Here is a 22,163-nt window from a genome sequence, read left to right on the forward strand (position 1 = left end):
ATCCCTTATACCCCTTATACTCCTGGCTCATGAACCAACCCCCTAATACCTAATTACTCAAACACCCAAATACCCTAATACCCTAAAACCCTAATATCCTAATACCCAAATACACCAATACTTTAATAGCTCAATACTGTAATACCCCAATGATCTATTACACTAATATCCTCATACCCTAATACCCTAATACCCTAATAACCAATTACCCTAATACTCTAATACCCTAATACCCTAATACCCTAATACCCTAATACCCTAATGTCTTAATGCACTAATTCCCCTTAATGCTAATACACCAGTACCTCAATCTTCCATTACCCCAATACCTTTTGATACCCTAATACCCTAATACCCCCAAACCCCAATGTCTATATTATTTTACTCCTAATAACCTACTAACCCAATACCCTAATTCCCTAATACCCCTAACACCCCAATACTCCAATTCCCTTAATACCTATGTACCCCAATACCACAACACCCCAATACCCAAATAACTCAATACAATACCCCCAAACCCTAATACCCTAATATTCTAATACTTTAATACACTAATACCCTCATCACCCAAAACCCCAATATTCCAATACCTTATAATTCCATTTCTGCCATACTTTAATACTCTAATACCCTAATACATGTACCCTAATACCCTAATACCTTAATACCCTAATACCCTAAGGACCTATTGCCCCAATATCCTAATGTCCCATAACCTTAATACCCTAATCTTCCATTAACCCAATACCTTTTAAAGTTTTAAAAAACCTGACAATATTCCAATACTCCAGTAGCCTAATACCCTAAAACCTTAATATTTAGATACCCTCATAACCAAATACCTTGACACCCTAATAACCTAATACCCTAATTAATCAAAACTATAACAAAATTCTTGAACGTGATTGGCTATCAGCAGCCCGATTTGAGCATTAATTGGACAATGTACACATCATACTTGTAATTGGACAGTACGTGTCATTTTGCGCACGCTGTCGCAGTGCACTTTGTTGAGTAAACTGCTGTGTTTTTCAGCATTCATAACAACATTTAATTGTTCAGCGCTTAATCGATGGTTTGCTCGTTTCTCAAATTTTGTCATAGTTTTGATTAATTGGTAACAGGACATCGTGTCATCCAATTCAGTCTGTAATCATACTCGTGATTAACAAATCGGACTCCCGCTTCACGGTCGTCCGATTTTGTTAATCACTCGTATGATTACAAACCGAATTGGATTCCACTCAGTCCTATTACCATTATATCTTAATACCCTGATACTGTGATATCCTTATGCCATTAGCTAATACCCTGATACCCTAATACCCAAATTACTGTGAAACCCTAATACCCTAATACTGTAATACCGTAATGTTCTATTACCCAAATATTCAAATACCCAAATACACCAATACTTGAAAACCCTTATTCCTAATACCCTATTATCCTGATACCTCAATTCCCTAATACCCTGATACCCTAATACTCTAATACCCTGATGCCCCAATGCCCTTACACCCAAATACCGTAATACCCTCAAACCCTATTACCCTGATACATCCTTAATACCCTAATACCCAAATACCCTTTTACCCAAATACACCAATACTTTAATAACCCAATACTGTAATACCCCTATACTCAAATATCCTAATACCCTAATACCCTAGCTAATACCCAGATACCCTAATACTCAAATACCCTAATACCCTAATACCCTAATACCCTGATACCCTGATACCCAAATATTTTAATACCCTAATATCCTTATTAACTCTAATACCCAAATACCCTAAAACTCAGTTACCATAATACTGTAATACCCTAATACGCTAATACCCAAATACCCAAATACACCAATACCTTAATACCCCAATGCTGTAATACCCCAATACTGCAATACCCTAATACACAGATACCCTAATACCCTGATGTCCAAATACCTTAATACCCTAATGCCCTAATGTCCTAATTCTAATACCCTATTGAGCCACAACCTCAATACCTCAATATCCCAATACCCCAATTATATTACTTCTGATAACCTAATACCCTAATACCCCAATACCCTAACACCTTAATAGCCTAATGCTATAGGTAGACTACAAGCGCTCTCTTTTTGTTCTTGAAAACCTCAGTGCCCGGAACTTAGTTAATACTATGCAAATTAGGAAATAAACGATGAGGGAATGGGGAGAAACGCTAGGAAAAGAAATTATGACTGGTCGCAGTCTAGGTATTACAGTATTAGGGTATTAGGACAAAAGGGTATTAGGTTGTTAAGGTATTAGGGTATTGGGGTATTAGGGTATTATGGTATAAAGGTATTGGGGGTATCAGAGTAATAGGGTTTATGCTTATGTCGCGGCTGTCCTCACTAGCGCATAAGCCTCTTATGCTTACGTTTATGCTTATGCTTGCATCTTAAGTGAGGACCGACCTTTACGCTTGTGCTCATGCTTATGCTTGCATTGCTAGTGAGGACCGGGCTTTACAAGCTAATGAACACGTGTATGACAGTGATGATGAGTGACCATGAAAAATATGGTACAGTGGAATTGAAGAATCAGACTGTGAGTGACATTGTGGTGCTGCTAATCATGTCTGTGAACTTGGACTAGATCAGCAAAGAAAAGGTTCCGTAGTAGAAGTTGACAGACAGCAACAAGTTTGTGCTCAAAAACTGACGAAGCTGGCTCAGACCTGTCTTAAGGCCAGCTTCTTCTCAAGAGTCCCTTACTTGTGTACGTAGGGGGACTCCCTGTAATAACTTATATGGTGAGGCTCTACTCAAAAAGGCTACCTTTTTCAGGCTTGAGGTATCATTATGAAAGGGTATCAATTTCAAAAATTGAGGTGTATGAAAGGGTAGGGAATCTGTCATTTAAGGAGTACCCTTCTTCTGGTTCTAAAATGTTGATGGAAAGCTCTCATTTACTCCCGTCAGCCTGGAGGGCTTTCAGTAATATTGTTCGTAAACTTTTTTTCCAAGTATTTAGAAAAGGGATGCATAAGTCTTAACTAGGTTTGTAATGGGGTACATCACCCTTTTGCAATGAAAGGTCTATGGACCATGAGATGGAGTCTCCCTATTTAAATCTTTGTAGAATACCCGCTCCCCGCTCACCTTGTCTTACAATGATGTTCAAATATTCTTGTGGAGAAAGGCAAATAAAAAACAAAACAGTGCCAAGGGATTGAGTGAGTATCAATCTTAGTTCCCATATGTATTTTAAACATAAAATGGGTACAATGTAAAGTGTTATCCACAAATTAAAAGTATAAATAACCATACTTTGCAGCTTCACAGAGAGACTGATGATGAAAACATAACATTTGGACACTAACTGTTATTGTTAACTCTTCCCTTGTACCTTGTGATATTTTTAGGGAAATTCTCAAAAGCCACCCCCACCCCCCTCCCCCCCCAAAAACAAATAACTAAATAAATAAGAATCACTTTTTTAACTTTGATGTCATTTTTTACGGCTAGTTTGTATCTTAAAATGTGTTTCAAAGAAATTGTTTATTAGAATTTAATAGAAATGTTCAAGGAAAAAATGAACATAAAAAACAAAACTATAACTTAATTAATTAAAGTTCTATGCTATAACATACCAAACTACTATGTTATGAAGTGACACAGCTAACGGATAGTCGTCAGGATATCACTTTTTTGTGATTTCTAAAAGAACAATAATAAGAGGACCTCATCTAAATTTAAGATTAATACGTAAGAGAAAACATACAGTAGGGTACTGCACCGCGTGCTCCCTCTACACACTCTTCCAGACAGGATAGTTACATATATTTTGTTTTTTGGATACACTGTTACTGGTCATAAAAGAGGTACCTTCCCACTGAGAGAAGCCTTAATGTATATTTAACTTTTAAACTGAAAATACGTGGACTATATGCAACAAAATGTCTATTAAATCTGTGCCAGTTCAGTATGATTTACCACAGCTGCCAAAAAAATGATTGTTAGCAGCTGAAATTACTTGATCTGAAATGGTTATACTTTTTAAAGTACCTAGCAGCAAGCACTAAAAATTTTGTTTACTACTGGAAGACTGTAATGACAGCTAGGAAAATGTTTAGTACAGTATGCAGTGCAAGGGGGGGGGGGGGGGGGGAGGGTGGGTGGCACTCCCAGAAAAATTGGGTAGAGGTGTGCAGCCCACTTCCCAAAACCCTTACCCTATTTATGACCATAATTTGTGATTTTTGCTATGACGGGCTCTTGTTGATGGTGTTATCGATAATGATGAAAATTAAAGTAGCTTCTTCTTAAAAACCATACCCAATAGGCCCTTTGCAGCTGGGGTCACATGACCAATTTTTTCCTATAAAATTTTTATATTATGGGCTGTAACTTAAAGAATGCCAGAAATGGAAAGAGCGCATCAAAAATACCAAAATGGCCAAGTTTGAGGCCCATGGAATTAAAGAGTAAGTTTATACGACAGTTTGAATTTTCGGAAAATTTAGAGGATTTGTATGGAAAATGTTGCTGGAGAGCAAGGCCTTGCTCTCCAACAACTTTTTCCATACAAATCTTCTCATTCTTTTAAAAATTTGGAGTGTCATAAAATCTCCTTCTTTAATGATGGGGGCCTCAAACTTGGCCATTTTGATATTTTCGATGCGCTCTTTCCATTTCTGGCATTCTTTAAGTTGTAGCCCATAATTTTATGAAAAATAGGTCACGTGATGGCTTAGCTGCAAAGGGCCTATTGAAGACTAGAGTGCAAAAACCTTACCCTCTATTTATGACCAAAATGGCCAAAATGGATATCCTATTTATGACCAATATGACTGAAAATCAAAAACCACACATGGTACATCTAGCTATATAGCCCATATAAGACCACCCCCCCCCCCCTCCATGAATGTGGTAAATTATAACATTATAGGATAAGTCGAAATATGTGGTATTATAGGCAAAAATGTAATTTTATTTGTTAGCTGAAAAATGACAATTTGTTTTAACTCTCAAGGTGAGAGTAAAATCTGTGAAAATGATTAAGTTGAGCCAAGTGGTTGTCGAAGGTGCATTAAAAGTTGTAAACAAAGTATAGGAAGAGATGGGCTTTACAATATTTTAAATTGTTGTAACATAAAGGGAGTTAAGGGAAAAGCAGTGCACAAACCTGATATTTGTGAGGCAAAGCACACATACAAGAACAATACTCAATATAACAAAGTGTGCAAACTAAAGAGAGTCGAGGGAAAAGTATTGCACAAACCCGATGTTTGTGAGGCAAAGCGTGGATGCATACAAGAACAATACTAAATGTGACAAAGCATGCAAGCATGCAAACTAAAGGGAGTTAAGGGAAAAGCATTGCACAAACCCGATGTTTGTGAAGCAAAGCACCCATACAAAAATATCCCTGAATATAACAAAACCTGCAAACTCAAAGGGAGTCGAGGGAAAGGCAAGTACTGCACATTGACCCGGCATTTGAGAGGCAAAGCACGCATAAAATAACAAACAGTTTTCCAACTTCGTGACATCAGTAAAAGCGTGAAAATACTACGGGAAGGGCGTACGGGAAGGGAAAGCCATGGACAAAAGCCAGGCAATGGAATAAGGGACAATAGGTGCGCAAAAACAAGTTCGTAGACGATAAAAGCAACAAACCACAAGAAAAGTTCTGTTGTACCAGTAAGTGTACCAGATTTCGGTTTCCATAAACTGGACCTGCTGTATGCATTTAGTTCAGTTGCAGGAATCAGGAACTGTGCAAGCAGCATGGACAAGTACTTGATCATCCTGCATAGGGTAAAACACGTGAGATTACGAAGCAAAGGATTGGGCTGAAATGAGATGCAGAGCTCTTATTTATACTCACTTTGTAAGGGACTGGTGCAAAATGTCAATAAAATATCAAAATATCAGTTATCAAACTAATGGTATTCTATCAAGATATTCTGAAAAACCGCAATCTTGCACCTTAGTGCCGATGACCCCAAAGTACATACATACATAGTATAATTTATACATGTACTGTATCTTAGAGCCTGTTTACAAGGAGGGAGGGTAACCCTAGAAAGTGGGTTAACCCTAGAAAGTGGGTTAACCCTAGCTGGAGGGCAAAAGATAGCCTGGGTTTACAATCAAAATTTCGCAGGTGTGAGGGGTAACCCTACAGCCTGGGACAACTTAATGTGCGGTTACACTCAAAGGGTCTGGAAACAAGTAGAAAGTTAACCCGGGTAGGAGGGTTAACACTCCCTGCATTGTTTACAAGGGAAAACGTTAACCCACCTGCCAGAGTAACCCTAGCACGTACGCAGATAAGGTAACCCGCCTACCCGGGTAACCCTAGCTGCCTTATAAACACAACGAATAAAAAAAAAAAGAGAAAATGTTGAGTACTAGGGTAAGCCTCTCTCCTTGTAAACAGGCCCTCACTGAAAACAACAATCTTCAACGATATCAGAGATGTAGGAATATGGGATACTGACCTTCAGCATGAGGTCCAGCTGGTCTCCTCTACCACTTTTCACGTGAGTCAAGAGCATTTACAAAAGTTCTGGTGACAGCGACTTTCGGAACTAAACGGCTTCTGGTAATTATGTCCCCGTTACTTCATTCAGGCTATTGCACTTAGTGTTATTACTGAATCACGAACAACAAGAACCAAAAGTCGGAACAACACCAGTTTTGCAAATGTGTAAAATCCGCCATACGATGACAGAATACTCTCCGTTATTTTCCTTCGAAACAATGACAACCTTTTCTCTTTTCCCGAAATTTCTGCTTAAAAAGTCGAAGCAATGTGCCTGCAACATCTTTCTATCCTCGTATAAAATGACACAGAACTGATGGTTTACAAATAAAGGGAAATCACCCCAGATCGATTCGCCATTTTCTCACGCCTTAGCTGGTTAGTACTTAATCTTACATGAAGTACACATCCGGGTTAAATGTAAAACCACGTGGCCGCTGAATTTGACCGACTCATACTCTAGGGAAAGTTAGTTTGGTTTGTAGGTGAGTTACAACTTCTGCTAAATACGTTGATGTCCCTATGCCGTCGAATGATTTTTCTTTCTATCGTGAAGGAGCGAAGTTGAGATGGAGGCTTTTACCTCAACTGAAGACTGAAAACAGCGAAGTAGGTAAGCTTCTTTACACTGTAATTTTGTAACTTATTTAATATAAGCTTATTATTTTGTCTTCCATAAATGAACTGCTCTTTACTTGTTCTTCTACTTGACATTTTATATTTCACCAATGCGAATTAGATACAAAGATACTGCCATTTCTTGGCTGTGTTGGAAACTCTCGTCGGGTTCCTATGTGCAAACATTTCCTTTGCTTGGCCGGGTCTTTAAAACGAAGACCCAAAGACCCTAAGACGCTAAAACTCTAAAACGAAGCCCCCCAAAATTTCTAAGGCATTTTTATCCGTAATGGAGTTCTCCTCCTTTATTCGGCCAACTTTATGATATCAACACAGTGTTAAGGTAATTCCTCTGAAATAAAAGTGACAATAGATTTTTGTTCAAACTTTGTCCACTGAATATTTGTCATATGATAACTTCAATTTTGAAATAAAAAATGGGGGGTGCCCATGCTCATTAAGGAGCAGTGAGGCATTGAAAATGCCCCATTTTGGCATTATTTAATGCTTATTATAAGAACGCATTCCCAGTAATTGTAACATCTTTGTGAGCCCGGACTCGTAAGAACACGCATTAAACTACAGTCAATACATTGTGTCGGACACAAATAAACGTTTTAAGTTTGATTCAGACAGAAAGCTAAATCCTTGGTTAAAAATTTGAGCCAAATTTCTTGACGTGGTTATCGACTGCCAAATAGAAAAGACCACCGTGTATCTGCTATTTTTCTTATTTATCCAATTTTCAGCAATAGAAATTAGATCAGTCTTTTCTCACGCAAAGCTTATGATTAGTTGATTACAATGAGTGGAAAAAAAATTGGGGTGCCCGTGCTTGTTGGTGAGCTAGAGCCATTTTTCAACTGACAGAGCTCAATATCAAGGCAAATCCGTCATGTTTTCAATGTGCGCGTGCACGAGCGTGTGCTAATGATGCCATAAATTATGTGCAGTAAGGATGCGCAATGCAAATGTGAGGAATGACCTTAATGCACCCTTGGCTTGTAGTGTCCCTCTTTGATATTGGATATCCATGTTATGGTCAATTGACACCTGTCAAAACAAGGTATCCGCTGACCAGTATCATGTGACCATATCGTGAGCTCAGGTTTTAAGGTCATCAAGCTAACGTGTTTTTCTGAAGTTGACTGCTGACCAAGAGCTGGTTTTCAATTGGATCACAGGATCATGTTAGGTTAACTTGTTTTAAACGGGGCCAGGTTGTTCAGAAGCCGGTTAACGCTAATCCAGGATTAAGAGTTAACAGAAGTATGAATATTTATTGTATACATATGTTATGTTTTGTGTATTTTGAGATTATTCACACTCAAAACAGAAGGCCGAACAATATACAGAAAACCTCACTGCAAAGTTACAAAACTAAAATTATTTGTTTTTTTGTGCTCAACCTGGGTTATCTTGACCAGGCTTTGAACAACCCAGCCTAGGAGCTCTGCTTTTAGGCTTGGCTAAATCTATATATTATTGAATTATTTTTTAGCTATTAGTTCGTAGAAGATCAGAAAATATGAGGTTTCAACAAAACACTGACTCCCAGTCAGCTGACCCCCTACTAACCCCCCCTCACTTGCCATGGCAATTAAAATAGTCTCAGCTTAGAGCATTGCCTTATGTCTTACCTGATAAATATGCCTTTTTAGGATCACCTCTGGAGATTCAATGTAAAAGGAAGTCTTCAAGACGGCAATCTTCGGTAAGACAAAAGTACAAAGGGATGCTTAGATTGTCAGTGAGACTTAAATGTTGATGAAATTTTCCATGTCACAAAGTGCACAATTTGTTAAGAGCAGCAGAGATGTGTATGTAGCAGCATGAGATGTTGCCGAGTACCTCTTGCATTTCTTAAGAGTTCTGAAATACTCATACAGCACTGTAAGTGCTTGTACATGTATATTGTACATAGATCTATAGATTACTCAACATAACTCGACAAATAATTATGTATGAGATCGACTGCATGTGCACATTAGGGTTGACGTCGTTAAGTATTGATTTACCTGTGGCCTTAATCTTCACACCCGCAACAAACTTATTACTTTATTGGTATATTTAGTCCAGTTCTGGTGTTCTTTCTGTCACGCAACGCTAGAGTGAGAGGGTCCAGGGGCAATAATTGTCTGTGTTTGTTCCCGCCAAACCAATCAGAGCAGATCAGAGCACAGGATGTCAACTTTACCCGACTGAAATTATGGCAAGTTCTGTGAGAGAGAAAAGGGATAGAGTTTTTGAAACAAATTTAGGTTTTGAGGGGAGAAAGAAGAAGGGTAGAAAGCTCATTAAAGTATGGCCAATGCAAATGAGAGTTTTTTGCTACATGTACCCCTTCACTCGCTGAGTAGTTTTCAACAATATTTTGGTCAGGGTTGCCACGGTCAGGGAAAAGTCAGGGAAAATTAGATTTTATTCAAGGTCAGGGAAAAGTCAGGGAGTTTTGTATCAGGTCAGGGAGTTTCTAAATCCCTGTTCAAAGTCAGGGAAATGTCAGGGAATTTTATCTTAAGGTTGCTGCCAATTTTTTTATTAGATGTTTTTTTATAGACAAGACAGTTTTGTTTTAAAAATTGTTTGAGCCATCCTTATTTTTGTTGATTCATGGCCAGAATAGTCATCCTGCTGGGTCAGTAAAAATTGCTTTACAGTCAGTGAAAAGTCAGGGAGTTTTTTTTGTTTTAGTGGGTGGCAACCCTGTTGGTACATTTCAGTTTTCTTTACCCTACATGTACTTTTGGTTCTGGAAACAAGAGTGTGGATGCAAATTTTACGAGTTTCAAGAGGAGAGCGAATGAACTATAGAGAGCTCATTAGATGTGCCTGTTCGTCTCCAACGCCAATGAAAAACACTCTGGAGCCTATGTTGGATAGCCCCTAATTAACCCAGGCTGGTCCTTCATTACTTAGAGCAAAGACACAACAATTACAATTGCAGAATGCTCTAAACATTCGATATATATTCTTCTTTTACTACCTCAAGATGCAACTGGAAGACAGCTACTCCATTGGTTAAATTCAAAAAACATTTCGGTTTTTAGCTACATGTAGTGCAGTGTTACAAAAAAGATTGAGAAAAATGTTTTGATCAGCAGCAAATACCACAAAATTGGCAGCTAGTCCTTGTAATTACCCAAGCTTCAGGCTTCTCTCCCATCTCCAGTGTTTTTGAATTGACCCGCAACTCCTCTGCACTTCAAAAATTCACGTAACACTTGCAGCATTTGTTTCTTCTGAAAACAATAATCTGAACTACAAGAGGAAATTGCTCATTTGTAACTAGCAACCAAACATGGAACAAGCACAATCAAATTTTTATTTTTATTTCTTTATTTCGGGAAATATAATTTTCTTTTTGCCGACCACACAAACAAAACGTCCGCCATCGATTCCCTTCTGTTTTCTTCCTCATCCTATCTCATCGTACATGCACAGTAGCGATTGCATTGCTAGGAAACTAGCTAAAATTATGAGCGTGCACAGACAATTGTCCCTGGACCAGGCTCTCTCCCTAGTGTTGCATGACAGAGAGAGGGCCAGAGCTGGACTAGGGTTATTGCATGAACTATGGGTAAGTTCACCTGTAACATCATGCGCCTATCAAGCAAGCTCAGCCAAATAACAGGTGCACGCTATTGGGTTACGGCCCTTATAACCCTGTTGAGTCAATGACACCGTAATTTGACAAAGCATGCCCTGACTTAGAGTCAAGGCCATGGGCCTTGTAAAGCTACTGGTACATTATATTATGAACTTGAAATGACAAAGTAGTGTTCTCAATTCCTTATCCATGGACCTTTTATTACAAGGGAATGGAAGGTAGATGTGCAGGCACACAAGTGCATAAATTTGTGAGTAATAATTGAGCATGTGGAAAATTCCTAAGAATTCAGGAACATGAGGGAAGTAGATGTACAATGTACATGTAAATATAGTATAGAGGAGTGTTTATCCTATTTCCAGAGTATTCTGAAAAATTTTCAAGCACATATTTATAAAATATAAATCAACAGCTTACCACAGTTTTGAGGGATTTAAAAGAGCTCAACTTTTGCCCCTCAGAATGTATTCATTACATAATGATGTTGTTTTTCTTTCAGTTATTACTGTTTCTTGCAGTTTGTAACCAATGTAACCAATTTACAAAATTTTATTTTCATTGTTAACTACATACCACTAGATTCTTAAGGCCAGAAGATCTCCATTGAAATTTGGTGCTCTAGAAGACATATATCCAAATTCATTGGATGATAATGGAAGGTAGGAGAGTTTTTTTGTAACTGCATGCAGTAATATTGAGCAGATAATTATGTACATGTATGAATGGTGTCATGGCTATGCTCTCAAAGCTGTAATTATGACGGGTAAGATTGTTGCTTTGTATGTAATAGTGGAAGGCGAGCTGGTCTAGTGGCTAACTAGTGTACATGTATGACATGGGCGGGGGGGGGGGTACTTTGGGAATTTCTGGGTGGGGGTGTGCCACTGGGACCCTGGAACCCTTAGCCTATATCAGAGCTAGTTCAGCTGAATTTTGCGAACCTATACTAGAGTAAACTCCCCAAATCACCCCATCTATCAACACTGTTGAGATTGATTTGCGTAAATTTAAACTTGCCAATTTATTTTTTTTATATTTGTGAGTGGCAATTCCTGGTTTCCTTACGCTAGATAAAATCTTCAACCAAGTGTTCAGTTTTGTGAAAAATGATACCCTATTCTAGACCCAGACGCTCTGATTTATATACCCTATCCTAGAGTAAACTGCTTGAAAACCATACCCTTCACAGCGGCACATACCTATATAGCCCATATATGGCAGTGCCCCCCCCCCCCCCCCCGGGGTATGACACTCTCATCTGAGTTAAGGTTTTAGCCCTTTCTGATATCACTGAGTTAGGAATTCTGGGAAAACAGTTTACCCTCACACTGCCTCTCTCCACTCAGTTTTATAAGTGGGTACCAACTGAGGGTATTCAATGCTGGGGAAAACTCTACAGTAGACTTGCACCCCATAACCCCATGAGGTACAAACAATGTGTTGTGCAATTAAATACCATTAGCAAACAGCCCTAAGAAAATACGTGCACTGATTGGTTAAAAATTGTGTTTCTATAACTTGATAGAAATACAGAACTAGCACAAGCTGTTGACGTAATGATGGTGCGAGCAAAGAGAATTTACATTTTGATGATCAAAGTTAACAAGCAGTTTTCCTTTTTTCCGTCACGGTATTTTTTAAAAGAAATGGAAAACTGACGCTGATGCCATGGTTGGGGGGGATTGGGGCTGACGTGTGTTTGTGGAAAGTGCCAGAGTTGGGGGGGGGGGGGGGGGGGAATCTGGCGCGTCGGGCGCTAACGCTACAACTGATCTCCCAGGGCTGACGTTGCTATTATATAAACCCAACGAGGCTGACGCCATGGTTGGGGAGGATCAGGGGCGAGAATCTGAGAAACTGGAAACGCGTCTAGTTCCCAACACTTTGTGGAATACCGACGGTCAAGACTTAAAATTATAATCGATTCTCCCTTTGGAGTTACTATTCAATAAACGTTATAAAGACTCAGCCTCTTTGTTTTGTTTATAACAATTTAATGACATTACTGTGCCCGCACTCCGGTCCACACCAAGCCATTTTGCTAGCACTGGTTTAGCCATATTTTTTTTGTAAAAATAAAACCGCCTGCCCCCTCGAATTGACTGCACGTTGGGCCAAACCACGAGCTGGTCCAAGCTGGCGTCAGCTCGTCACGTGCTTCAATCTCATCAAGAGCATTCTTTCCCCTCCCCTAGTCCTCTTGCCACCCTCCCCCCCCCCCCCCCAAGCCGATTTTCCACTCATACATTCTTTTTTATATTTGGTAAACAGATCGCCACCAGTTACTGGGATTGGCTCCCTCCGGAGATTAAAGAATACATCGTTTTGTACGCAAACAGCCAACGGACCATCGACGAGCGCAATAAAGCGACCAAACAAAAGTTACACGCCGAAATGACGCAGTGCCACCAAGTACAAGAGGTCTGGGGCCTAGGCCGCCTACACTTGAAAAGAGTGAAAAACCGCCTACACATCAGCGGGTATTACTTGAACGACGAAGGTCGGTGGCGGTACGTATTCCTGGGCTGGGATATACTGGAAAACGCCGTGCGCCGTGTCAACCACGTGAAATCCTTCTTCTAAACCACGCCACACTGCTGATGTTAGATGACTTTCGTTGAAAAAAAAATTGCCACTGTTCATCTGTTGTTAAAAAAAAAAATAAAATAAATTCAGGTTTGAACGTGGTGAGAGTCTGAGCTTTTGATGACCCATTAGGGTTCGCCACTTAAGGTTAAGCACCTAGGGTTAGGGCTACGTCAGCCCTTGGGTTTAGTTGGGTTTATTAGATCATGATTCCTATTCAAAGACAACGACTCTTTTGAAATCAACTTTTCCTTTTTTATTACCTTCAAAAACACACATTTCAAGCTAAACGAAAGCTGCCATGAAAATTTCGTTCCAAAGTACCTTGGGTTTAGTTGGGTTTGTTAGCCACGCAGCCGTTGGGTTTAGTTGGGTTAAGTTAGGGTTCACCGCTTAGGGTTAGAGCCACTGAGGGTTCACCACTTGGGGTTATAGAGCCACTTGGGTTTAGTTGGGTTTATAATAGCCACGTCAGCCCTGAAGTGATTAGTTGGGTTTATTAACTTAGGGTTAACCACTTAGGGTTCAAACTTGGGTTGAGTTGGGTTTAATAGCCACGTCAGTTCTTAGGGTTACGCGCGCGCCAGATCCTCCCCCCCCCCCCCCAACTCTAGCACTTTCCACACACACGTCAGCCCCGATCCTCCCCAACCATGGCGTCAGCCTAGTTGGGTTTATATAATAGCCACGTCAGCCCTGGGAGATCAGTTGTAGCGTCAGCGCCCGACGCGCCAGATTCCCCACCCCCACGTCCCCCGACTCTGGCACTTTCCACACACACACACACACACACGTCAGCCCCAATCCCCCCTCCAACCGTGGCGTCAGCCCCGATGCCTCCCCCCCCCCCCCCCCCAACCATGGGATCCAGACCCCCACCTGGTCAACCACTTGGGGGTGAAATAATAGGCATGAAGTCACGGCATGTGGTGAAAATTTGTGACGTCATTTTTCTTGAGCTTTTGTTGGCTGCCATCTTGGATGGGGTGTGGACCAGGACCAACTGGAACCCTATATACTACTTACAGGCTCGTGCTTGTGAATATCATGGACCTGCCCAACCGTAAGTAATCATTTGGACATCATTGCTCCATGATTCCAATAGCTTGAAAGAGCAGTAAACAAAGTCTCAAACATATTTCTCTTTCGTGCATTAGAAAAAGAAAGGTGGATGGCCAAAAGGTAAGAAAAGGCGCAGGAGATGTCCAGACAGCAATGCACCAAAGGTCCCGCTGACTGGCTATGTGAGGTACCTGAATGAGCAATGGGAGAAAGTCAGAGCAGAACGTTCTGAACTAAACTTTCCTGAAGTGAGAAGTAAACTACTTGGTGCTCAGTGGACTACACTGTCATCCGAGGAAAAACAAGTATGAATACTTTCTCTGCAAAATCCACTTTTTGGGGAGTACCAGCTGTTTAATTATATGTAACAATGTTTATTACAGCACATTAGAATATCATATGTAATATTATATTAACATTAACTGTTAACCTGTTTGTACTCTGACCTGGACAGCTGTAGGTAGACAGAGGCAATGTGAGAGTAGCTAGGTTTCTTTCCAAGTAAATACAACATTAAAAACCTGTTGAGGGCTCCAGTCCAGCCTTTTAATCTGGAGTGAATTAGTTGTATGTACTAATAATAGGGTATTGTGACTGTTCAAAACATTTTCCTTTGTTTGCAATGTCAGTCAATTTTGCCGCTTTTAGAGATACTTAGATGATGCAGAGAAAGACAAAGAAAGATACATGATGGAATTGGAAGTATATCGGGAAACAGATGCCTATAGAACCTCTTGAAGAAGCAAGCGGAAAGGAAAAGAGAAAGTTAGTTCCTATATCCCCTTTACTTTATACACATACACATAACGTGTCCACCCTCCCCTCTGGGAGCCCCTCAACGGCCCCACCCGACAACTGTTGCTTTTGGCAGGGGGAGTGAGTGAGGGTACGAACTGATCTAAAATGCTGGTCGCTTTATAAATGCAGTTAAATGCAATTTAACGGAGTTAACAACAAAGAGCGCCAGTGTTGTCTGGAGTCAGCGGCGTTTCATACATGGGCATGCGCCAGATCTCATGTGCTCTTTGACTGAAGTGTGTTTAGCGTTACAGGCGCTAGCGTGTTATTTGCGTGGCAGTTCATGGGACCTCATCTCCAAGGCTTCCTCCCTGAGTAGCGTGTGCATTATTTGTTCTTCGTTCGTCGTTTTTCGAATCTTGCCGTTGTTTCTTTCGTTTGGTATGGCACATCGTCGTGCAACAAACAACAGTGTGGCCGCCATGTTGGATTCAAGTCAGCCTTCTTCTTCAGCCGATTCTCCCTCTTCGGTCGTACGTCCTCCCATTTCTTCGACTCCGGTGTCCACTCCGCCCTCCTTCGTCCTCTCTCAACAGGACCTCAGTCAAGCGTTTTCACAAGCCTTGGGGGATACGTTACCTCGCATTTTGGCGGCTTTGCAAAGTCACTCATCGAGTTCTTCGACAGCGGGAAACGCGGCGTCGGGCACGACGTCATCCGGTTCTGTTGTCATTAACCAACCACTGCCTTCTTCTGCAGGCCAGTCCTCAGGTAATTTGGTCGTTCCTCCCTTTATTTCAACATATTGCACATTAGGCAATTCTTCTTTATCTTCGCCATCGTTGTTTGGTTCTCGTGGTGCTGCGAATGGATTGCCATCTTCCAACCAGTCTTTCACGCCATTGGTCTCCTTTGGTTCTAATTCCTCCATCGCCTCTACCTCAACATCCCTGAATAGGCCGTTTGTTGTTGGCCCCGGTTATTCCCCTATCCCGGAGAAGCTGGTGACAAAAATTAGGTCTGGCCAATTTGTGGATCTTGCTGACTTGCTAGCAGAGAACTTGAAAGCTCAGGAGACAGAGTCCCAAACGTACCTTGATGGCAAACTTCTCGTGAGTTCTTCCAAGAAAAGGGTGCAAGAGATCACTGATATCGTGACATGGGTTGAAGCATTCACGGTGTACTCGTGGATCTTCTGCTGTGCTCATTCTTCCAGATGGCAGGACATGACACAATACAAGCTGCTAATTCTCAAGACGTCGCGCCAGTTCCCTGGGAAGGCTTGGCTCCATTACGATGTTGCATTCCGCAAGGACGCAGCTGCTGCAGGTTTGGTGGACTGGTCTCACATGAACCATGATTTGTACAACTTCCATACTCTTTCGTCACCTCTTCCCCAGTCAAGCCAGCAGCCAACCACTTCGTCTTCAGCTTCAATTTCGATAGCCGGTTCATCCACCTTTTGCCGATCTTGGAATGATGGCACCTGTCGCTGGACCTTTGGTCAATGCCGGTACCTCCATCGTTGTGAGAAATGTGAAGGTGATCATCCACGTGTCAACTGTCCATTTCGGGCCTCAACCTCTTCCTACCGGCGCACCCAGTCAACTCCCCCATCCCAAAGCAAACGTCTGCGGCGTTGAAGTGGGATCCAAACCATATGTAAATAGCGTACACTCATCTTGTTCAGTTTCCTTTTCAAATTTTTTGATTCCTGTTCCTGTTAATGTTGTTGTTCCTGCACCACAAGATGCTTTTGGTAATGACATGCCCTCCGAAGTGGCACACCATGCTTTGCCCTCTTGTTCTTTGTCCATTTTGGGCGCCCCGCAGCAAGACCTGGTCTCCCCATCCAGAGTAACCCCCATAGACGCGGAGGAACTTCGGCATGAACTGTGTTCTTACCCCGACCAAACGCAAGTGGAGTACGTGATTTCAGGTCTCACAAATGGTTTTCAGCTGGGTTTTGACCCTCGGGCGGTATCTTTAAAATCGGAGAATAAAAATATGCCTTCAGCATCCCTTCAGCCTTCAGTCATCGACCAGTATCTCCTCACGGAACTCGACAAAGGCCGTGTAGCTGGCCCCTTTGCTATAGCCCCTATCCCAAACCTCCATGTGAGTCGCTTTGGAATTATCCCGAAGAAGTACCAGCCTGGAAAATGGCGGCTTATCTTGGATCTGTCTAGTCCTTTAGACCATAGTGTCAATGATGGCATTCCAAAAGAACCCCTTTTCAGTGCAGTACATGAAGGTTGATGATATCATCGATGGGATCATGCTTCACGGCAGAGGAACGCTGTTGGCAAAGTTCGATGTGGAAAGTGCTTACCGTAATGTCCCTGTCCATTCTGATGATCGTTACCTACTTGGTATGAAGTGGCGTGGGAAATATTTTATTGATATGGCGCTTCCATTTGGACTACGCTCTGCTCCTTTCATCTTCTCGTCCATTGCAGATATGCTCGAGTGGATCCTCAAACACAATTATAATGTGAATTTTCTTTTACACTACCTGGATGACTTCCATACATTGGGCCCTCCTAACTCACCTGTTTGCCAGAACAATATTGATACTTGTGTTAAGCTATTTAAAAAGTGGGGTATTCCTCTTCACCCGAACAAATTGGAGGGGCCATCCACTTGTTTAACTGTGCTCGGTATTGAGCTCGATTCTCTCTCACTTCAGGCCCGTCTGCCGCAGGATAAGTTTGATCGTATTGCTGCACTTCTGGAAGCCTGGTCCCTCAAACAACATTGCACACGGAAGGAGCTGGAATCTCTCATTGGCAATCTCCAACACGCATGTAAAGTAGTTCCTCAGGGGCGTACCTTCTTGAGACGCATGATCAATTTATTGTCAGCCTTTCGACGTGATAGCCACCCAATTAGGATCAACCAAGACTTTCGCTTAGACCTCCGTTGGTGGCGAGAATTTTTCCATTCTTGGGGTGGTCTCAGTTTCCTGCTTTCCCCACAGTGGGCGACCTTGCCTGAATTTTACGTTTCCTCAGATGCTGCTGGTGCTCGGGGTTATGGTGCAATTTGTGATCATGAATGGTTTGTGGGCGAATGGTCAGCTGTTCAGCATCCCTTGGCAATTGCCTACAAAGAGTTGTTTCCGGTGGTTATTGCAGCTTCCCTATGGGGCCACCGATGGGCTTCTAAACGAGTTGAGTTCTGCTCCGACAACATGGCAGTCGTTAGTGTTTTGCGTTCGGGCACCACGAAGGATCCGAACATGATGGTTCTTCTCCGTCACTTGTCACTTGTGGCAGCCCGACATTCCTTTGCCTTTACTGCCTCTCATACGCCGGGTAAAGACAACTCGATTGCTGATGCCTTATCTCGTTTTGATTTTCAGCGTTTCCATCATCTTGCTCCTCATGCAGCTCCTGGGGCGACTCCAAGTCCGTTAACGCTGCTGGCTCAGCTGCCCGTAATTTGACAGATAAATGCCAGTTCTATTTGACCAATGGCCTCGCACCTTCTACTCGCCAAGTTTATGCTTCGGCTCAACGTCAGTTCTTAGATTTTTGTAGTCAGGATACTCCCTTCGAGCCAAGTCAGCCTCTTTTACCAGCCAGTGAACAAACTCTGATGCGCTTCTGTACCCATTTAGCAGATCGTCTTCACCATTCTTCCATTAAAGTATATTTGTCTGCAGTCCGTTCTTTACACATTGACTATGGCTTCCCAGACCCAATTGTCAACCGTCTTCAACTTCAGCGTCTCTTACGAGGGATCAAACGTCATCAGGGCCCAAATCTCCCTCAGCGCCAACCAGTGACAGCCCACCTTATGTCTGTTTTGCACAAGTCTTTAGATTTTATCAACCCTGACAGTGTCATGCTATGGGCAGCCTGCTGTCTTGGCTTCTTTGGGTTTCTTAGAGCTGGTGAATTTACAACAAATGGTACCTTTGATCCATCTGTTCATTTGACCGCGGCAGATCTTCAAGTAGATTCCTCCACCAATCCCCAAAGCTTTCGAGTGTTAATCAAGTGTGCAAAGACTGATCCTTTCAGGCAGGGTTGTTTCATCTATCTTGGCCGTGGTTCCCTTCCTCTCTGTCCTGTGACTGCATTAACAAACTACCTTCATCTTCGTGGGCCAGGCACCGGACCTCTCTTTATTCACCAAGATGGCTCTCCTCTTTCTAGATCTCGGCTTTCCTCGTTTCTTCAAACCACTCTACAGGCAGCAGGTATTCCTGGAAAGTTCTCGGGTCATAGTTTTAGAATTGGAGCCGCTACAACTGCTGCCCAGAGAGGTGTTCCTGATCATCTCATTAAGACAATGGGTCGCTGGTCGACTGATGCTTACTTGTTATATGTGCGCACACCTGTGGAAACCATCCTTTCAGTGGCTGAACGACTTGCCTAACAGGTATGGTTTTTGTCACTAATTTGCCAGTTACTGGGTGCCTACGGATTTGGGCATTTTTCTCGGGGCTCTGGCCTCCCCATCCATGAGCCCCTCTCTTCTCCGAGCTGGCTAGTGCGCTGCTCGGAGGTCCTCCGGCTTGGCGTGGGAGCTCATGGCTGGCTTGCCAGGATTTGCCAGCCATGGGAGCAGTCTCCATCTAGGAGCTGGCTGCCAATAGTGGAAGCTCCTGGATATCACAGGCACCCAGCCTCCATTTTGCGATGCAGTTGTTAAATGCAGTTAAATGCAATTTAACGGAGTTAACAACAAAGAGCGCCAGTGTTGTCTGGAGTCAGCGGCGTTTCATACATGGGCATGCGCCAGATCTCATGTGCTCTTTGACTGAAGTGTGTTTAGCGTTACAGGCGCTAGCGTGTTATTTGCGTGGCAGTTCATGGGACCTCATCTTCAAGGCTTCCTCCCTCCCCCCCATTTCCCTCCCTCTTTTCCACTGTTCACACAGTGTGACGGGTGCCTGCTCTCCCTTCTGCGTGGGGGCTCATGGCTGGCTTGCCAGGATTTGCCAGCCATGGGAGCAGTCTCCATCTAGGAGCTGGCTGCCAATAGTGGAAGCTCCTGGATATCACAGGCACCCAGCCTCCATTTTGCGATGCAGTTGTTAACTCAATAATATTCATATCAGTGTTTGTCTAACTTTACTGCTAGTTGTTGGATGTGTAACAAGGCTTCCCAATAGATTTATCGCATTATCATTCTCTTTTTGATACGAAAATTAAAACGTGAACGTATTAAATAACAAGTAAATAAATAAATAATAACTTTATTTAAGGCGGGGGTTAACGTGAAGACCATATTTTTGCTGGATATTATGGTTTGAATGCAAATATCTCGTTCACGTTTCAAGCAATGAAAAATCTCTCTGCTCGTTTCACATAGCCACGTTTTGGGGTGTTTTGTAAATTTTTGGGTGATTTTTGGGTATATTTGGGGATAAATAGTTTTTCTCAAAGGATTAGTAAAATTTATGGAAATAGGAAATTTTGAAGGTTTGATGTTGTTTTAAAATTAGAATTTGAAGTTAGAAATTGGCAGACGTACACCAAACAGTTGCCCACCAACCCGGGATGCCCTTTTGGGGGCAATCAACTGTCTGGTGGTGTTCCAAACCCCTTTTTATCCTTTGAATCCTTCTTTAAACTTCCTAAAATTTCACTTAAATTCATGTGTACCCCCGCCTTAAGTGTCAAATGTATTTAGCACTGTTGTGCTAATTGGGGACATGGTAAATAAACAAACAAATATTGCAAATAGAACATAATAGACGTTAGGAGGGGTTTCTTTCAAAAGACAATTCTTTTATATTCAGTGGCATTCAGCGCGACTACAAACAATGCTGTTTCCCTTTCAGATTTCGAGAAAACTAACGGATTAGACGGCATGTCCAGAGAGGTAGAATCCAAATTTAGTAATTTCATGGTTTATTTGATATTATATAATAATTAAATTGAATGCGCGCGATGATTGTTCTATCAGTTATGGTTTATTGTGCCAGTCAACTCATGGAAATTTCGCGTGTCTTCTGAATTATTATATAAAAGCAATAGACCACAAGTTTTTATGGTTTAGAGGCATGATAAACCACTTGGGATGTTGGAGGAACACTTGAAGAATTCGTAAATCACTCGCCTGCGGCTCGTGATTTACGAATTCGTCTCGTGTTCTTACATACATACATAAACTTTATTGATGCTCCCTAACTAGGTTTTTCAGCTCAGTACAATGTTCTTCCAACATCCCGCGTGGTTTATCAGCCTATAAACCGTAAAAACTTGTGGTCTATTGCTTAAATCGTTTATCATTACAAGTGTTCCTTGTGCTCTGTTGCAGCTTTGTGCTGAAGATGATCTCTACTGCAAACCTTGCAGTCAGTACTTCAATAACCTTCACAACGAGAGACAGCACATCCTTGGCCAGAAGCACCAATAGACAGTTTCTGAAAGGTTAAACGAGAGTGAAGAAGATGAAGAGTCACCAGGATTTAACGCTCCTGTTTTAACGGAAGAATTTCTAAAACACAGTGAAAGTACGTAAAGGGATAAGATACCAAACGCTATTTCATACAACTATGGATTGATTCTCAGCCCCTAAGCATATCGCGGCTTATTATCCAATTTCCGCTTTATTATCTGTCAAGTGGTTACTTACTTAGGAAAATTTCAAACTTTTAGCTCTGAAAGTAGTCGCAGTCGCTTACGAGAGGTGGTCGCCTAAAAGAGGTTCGAAATATAATGATTTGACTAAAAAACTTTCGGTATTTTGTATAACTGGTTGCTGACGAGAGGTGGTCACTTACGAAAGGTGGTCGCAGCCGGAGGTTCGACTGTATCAAGCAGCCTTAATTACTTTATCTTTAAGTAAGAGAAATTTCATGTCTCTGAGCATTGATCATAGAAAGGTCTTGTTTTGGTATCAGTCCCAACAACATGGAGTCTTGCTCTTTTTAGTCTTCTATGTCTTTATATTTATGCCTGTAATTATTATTTATTTGAAAGCAGATTGTACAAACTGAGAAATGCTGTGGAAATGATTGTCTTTAGCTTGTGTTACCACAACATTTTTAATTCATACAACTGCAGATT

General features: G+C 41.7%; 1 protein-coding gene and 1 long non-coding RNA gene across 2 annotated transcripts; both read left to right on the forward strand.

Annotated features, from left to right (window-relative positions):
• Positions 1-7,043: 7,043 nt before the first annotated feature.
• LOC145503212 (uncharacterized) lies at positions 7,044-13,259 on the forward strand. The gene is made up of 4 exons (XM_081482677.1): positions 7,044-7,134; positions 8,801-8,853; positions 11,329-11,408; positions 13,021-13,259. The coding sequence occupies exons 1-4, from the start codon at positions 7,044-7,046 to the stop codon at positions 13,145-13,147; spliced, it is 351 nt and encodes a 116-aa protein (XP_081338803.1). The 3' UTR covers positions 13,148-13,259.
• Positions 13,260-15,003: 1,744 nt separating this feature from the next.
• LOC145502674 (uncharacterized) lies at positions 15,004-21,783 on the forward strand. Its single transcript, XR_014051377.1, has 3 exons — positions 15,004-15,162; positions 20,933-20,973; positions 21,412-21,783. It is a non-coding gene; the product is annotated as an uncharacterized LOC145502674 (long non-coding RNA).
• The last annotated feature ends 380 nt before the right edge of the window (positions 21,784-22,163 follow it).

This window comes from Orbicella franksi, chromosome 11 (genome assembly GCF_964199315.1).
Source record: "Orbicella franksi chromosome 11, jaOrbFran1.1, whole genome shotgun sequence".
NCBI lineage: Eukaryota > Metazoa > Cnidaria > Anthozoa > Scleractinia > Merulinidae > Orbicella > Orbicella franksi.